Consider the following 2,660-nt stretch of genomic DNA (forward strand, 5'->3'; position numbering starts at 1 on the left):
CTAAAGTCGTCGACACCGAATGCACCGACGCACTGGGCTACGTTGCAACTGCGTCGCAATGCACCCAAGACACGGAATTCTCGCCGACAGATCCGGAGGACGGCTTTACCTTGGTATCTCGGAAAACTAGGAGACCGAAGCCTGAAGTTTCCAACCTTCCAAACGCTCGGAAACGCATCAGAGTTCCTAAAAATCAAGCCGTCATAATTGAGAAACCCACCGGCTCAACATCATATGCGGACATGATCCGCTCGGTCAAGGCAGTGGTTGTCGAAGAAAATATTTCGTCGTCTGACATCACGACAAGAAGGGCCAAGTCGGGTAACGTCATCCTGGAGATCCCTGGAAAGGATCAAGCGGACAACCTCGCTACGGCCCTGCGGACTAGACTCGGTGGAAACATTGGCATCAGACGCCCTGCTCCAAGTGTTGCGCTTCTCATAGTCGGGATAGAAGACTCGGTTGAAGACCCAGAACTCCGGGCTGCTCTAGCAAGTTTTGATCCTGAACTGCAAGGCATGAACTCTGTCAATATCCGCCAGGGCAAAAGTGGAATCAGATCGGCAGTTGTCAGGGTCCCAATTAGGGCTGGTCTCAAGCTCGCGGAGGCTAGGAAAATTAAAATTGGTTGGGCAGTCTGCAGAATCAGACAGTTGGACGACAGAGCCCTAGCATGCAACAAGTGCAAAGAGAAAGGGCACTCAGCCAGTGCATGCACAGGTGCAGAGAAACGTCGCTGCTTTCGCTGCAAAGAATCCGGGCATCTTGTAGCAGTCTGTCCCTCCCCTGCTGACGAATCTACGTCAGCCACGGACACAAACAGCAAGAGTGAATCAATCACCCCATCTGGTACAAACGCTCGGGGCTGCGAGGTGCGTCCTGACCAGTTATCATGAGTACCTTCCTACAGATCAATCTCAACTGCTGCAAGGCAGCTCAAGCGCTGGCGTTACAGCAGGCTGCAGAGTCCAACGTCGATCTCCTCATCGTCAGCGAGCCCTGCCCAACGAAGGTCGACGCATGGTACTACGACGCTCACGGTAAAGCGGCTATAGCATGCCTCCGTGGTCTCCCAGTGGACATAGTCGGCCCTACTGAACCAGGGTTCACGTGGATCCAGGCTGGTACCCTCCGCATCTATTCTTGTTATTGGTCCCCCAGGTCTGACCCCAACCTCGCCCAATACTCTGCGTTTCTCAGCAACCTTGAGCACAGCATTAGAAGTCACAGCGGAGACTCTCTTATTTGTGGAGACTTCAACGCGCACCATTCCGCCTGGGGCAGCTGCTCCAATAACAAGAAAGGTGATGCACTGATGGACCTCATCCAGTCCCTAGGCCTCATTATATGCAACACTGGCACGACCCCCACTTTCCAGAGGGCGTCTGGCTCCTCGGTGATCGACATCACTCTGGCCTCCCCCCGTGTGGCTTCCAGAATATCTAATTGGTCTGTCTTAGACACGGTGACCTTAAGCGATCACAGCTACATCCAGTTCACTCTCTTGTCCGCGCCCATTAAGCCAGTCAACGCGACATACTCTCGGAGACTCCACGCACCCGCTCTGGCGTCCTTTCTCTCGACCGGTCAACTACTACACTTCAGCAACAGTACTGACGTGGATGAAATGGCTATCAATCTGAACTCGGCGCTCTACGCCGTTTGTGGCCTACCCTTGGCAGACAATAAAGGTAAAAGGAGGAGCGTACACTGGTGGTCCCCGAGCCTAAGCGCGTTGCGCAAGACCGCAAACCATCTGCGTCGTGTTTTCCAGCGCAAACGCCGACGCCTTGGTGCTGCCGCCTGCACTGATGAAGAGCTTGCTGCAAAATCCGCGAAACTGGCCCTCGTTAAAGCAATCAGAAACGCCAAAGATCAAGCCTGGAGACAACTATGTGACGACGTCGAACGGGACCCATGGGGAAAGCCCTACAAGATTGTAATGGGAAGAATGAATGTAAGGACTCCCATCCCCGGGCTTAATCTCCCAGGAAGGCTCCCAGCTATAATCCAGCACCTCTTTCCGTCACATCAGATTAATCACCTGAACACCTTTTGCCCATCATTGTCGACCCCTGCACGGAAGATCGACCTAGAGGAGCTGAAATCAGCGTGTAAAAAACTAAAGAGCGGTACTGCCCCTGGTCCAGACGGAGTGACGAGCGAAATTCTCAAAATTCTCATCAACAAACAACCCGCACCTTTCCTTCACATTGCAAACGAGTGCCTCCTGCAGGGCCGATTCCCTACTGCGTGGAAAAAGGCCAGACTTGTTCTTCTCAGGAAAGGTGACAAGCCTTTAGACGTACCCTCGTCCTATCGCCCGTTGTGTCTTCTTGACACTGCAGGCAAGCTATTTGAGAAAATGGTAGAAAACCGCATAACTGAGGAGCTGGCTCGAGGCGATGACCTAGCGGACTGTCAATTTGGTTTCCGGAAAGGCCGGTCCACCATAGCCGCTATCCAAAAACTCTTATCCTGTGTGGAGACCTCAGCGGGTCAGAAGATTGGCATTCTGACATTCGACGTTAGAAATGCCTTTAATTCAGCCTCCTGGGAGAAGATTCTGTTCGCCTGCGAAGACAAGGGCATTTCTACTCCCATCTTACGCATTCTGCACAGCTACTTCCATGACCGCTACCTAACTTCGACAGCAAATG

General features: G+C 52.8%; 1 protein-coding gene across 1 annotated transcript; it reads left to right on the forward strand.

Moving 5' to 3' along the window:
- Positions 1 to 892: 892 nt before the first annotated feature.
- On the forward strand, positions 893 to 2,040 carry LOC132953077 (uncharacterized). The gene is made up of 2 exons (XM_061025624.1): positions 893 to 1,939; positions 1,996 to 2,040. The coding sequence occupies exons 1-2, from the start codon at positions 893 to 895 to the stop codon at positions 2,038 to 2,040; spliced, it is 1,092 nt and encodes a 363-aa protein (XP_060881607.1).
- Positions 2,041 to 2,660: the final 620 nt, after the last annotated feature.

Source organism: Metopolophium dirhodum, chromosome 9 (assembly GCF_019925205.1).
Source record: "Metopolophium dirhodum isolate CAU chromosome 9, ASM1992520v1, whole genome shotgun sequence".
Classification (NCBI taxonomy): domain Eukaryota; kingdom Metazoa; phylum Arthropoda; class Insecta; order Hemiptera; family Aphididae; genus Metopolophium; species Metopolophium dirhodum.

Excerpts from the sequence above, each read along its gene's own strand:
- LOC132953077 (XM_061025624.1), top strand. The coding sequence starts at position 893 with ATGAGTACCTTCCTACAGATCAATCTCAACTGCTGCAAGGCAGCTCAA. Across the intron at positions 1,940-1,995 it reads GGGGAAAGCCCTACAAGATT|GCTCCCAGCTATAATCCAGC; the intron begins GTAATGGGAAGA and ends TCTCCCAGGAAG.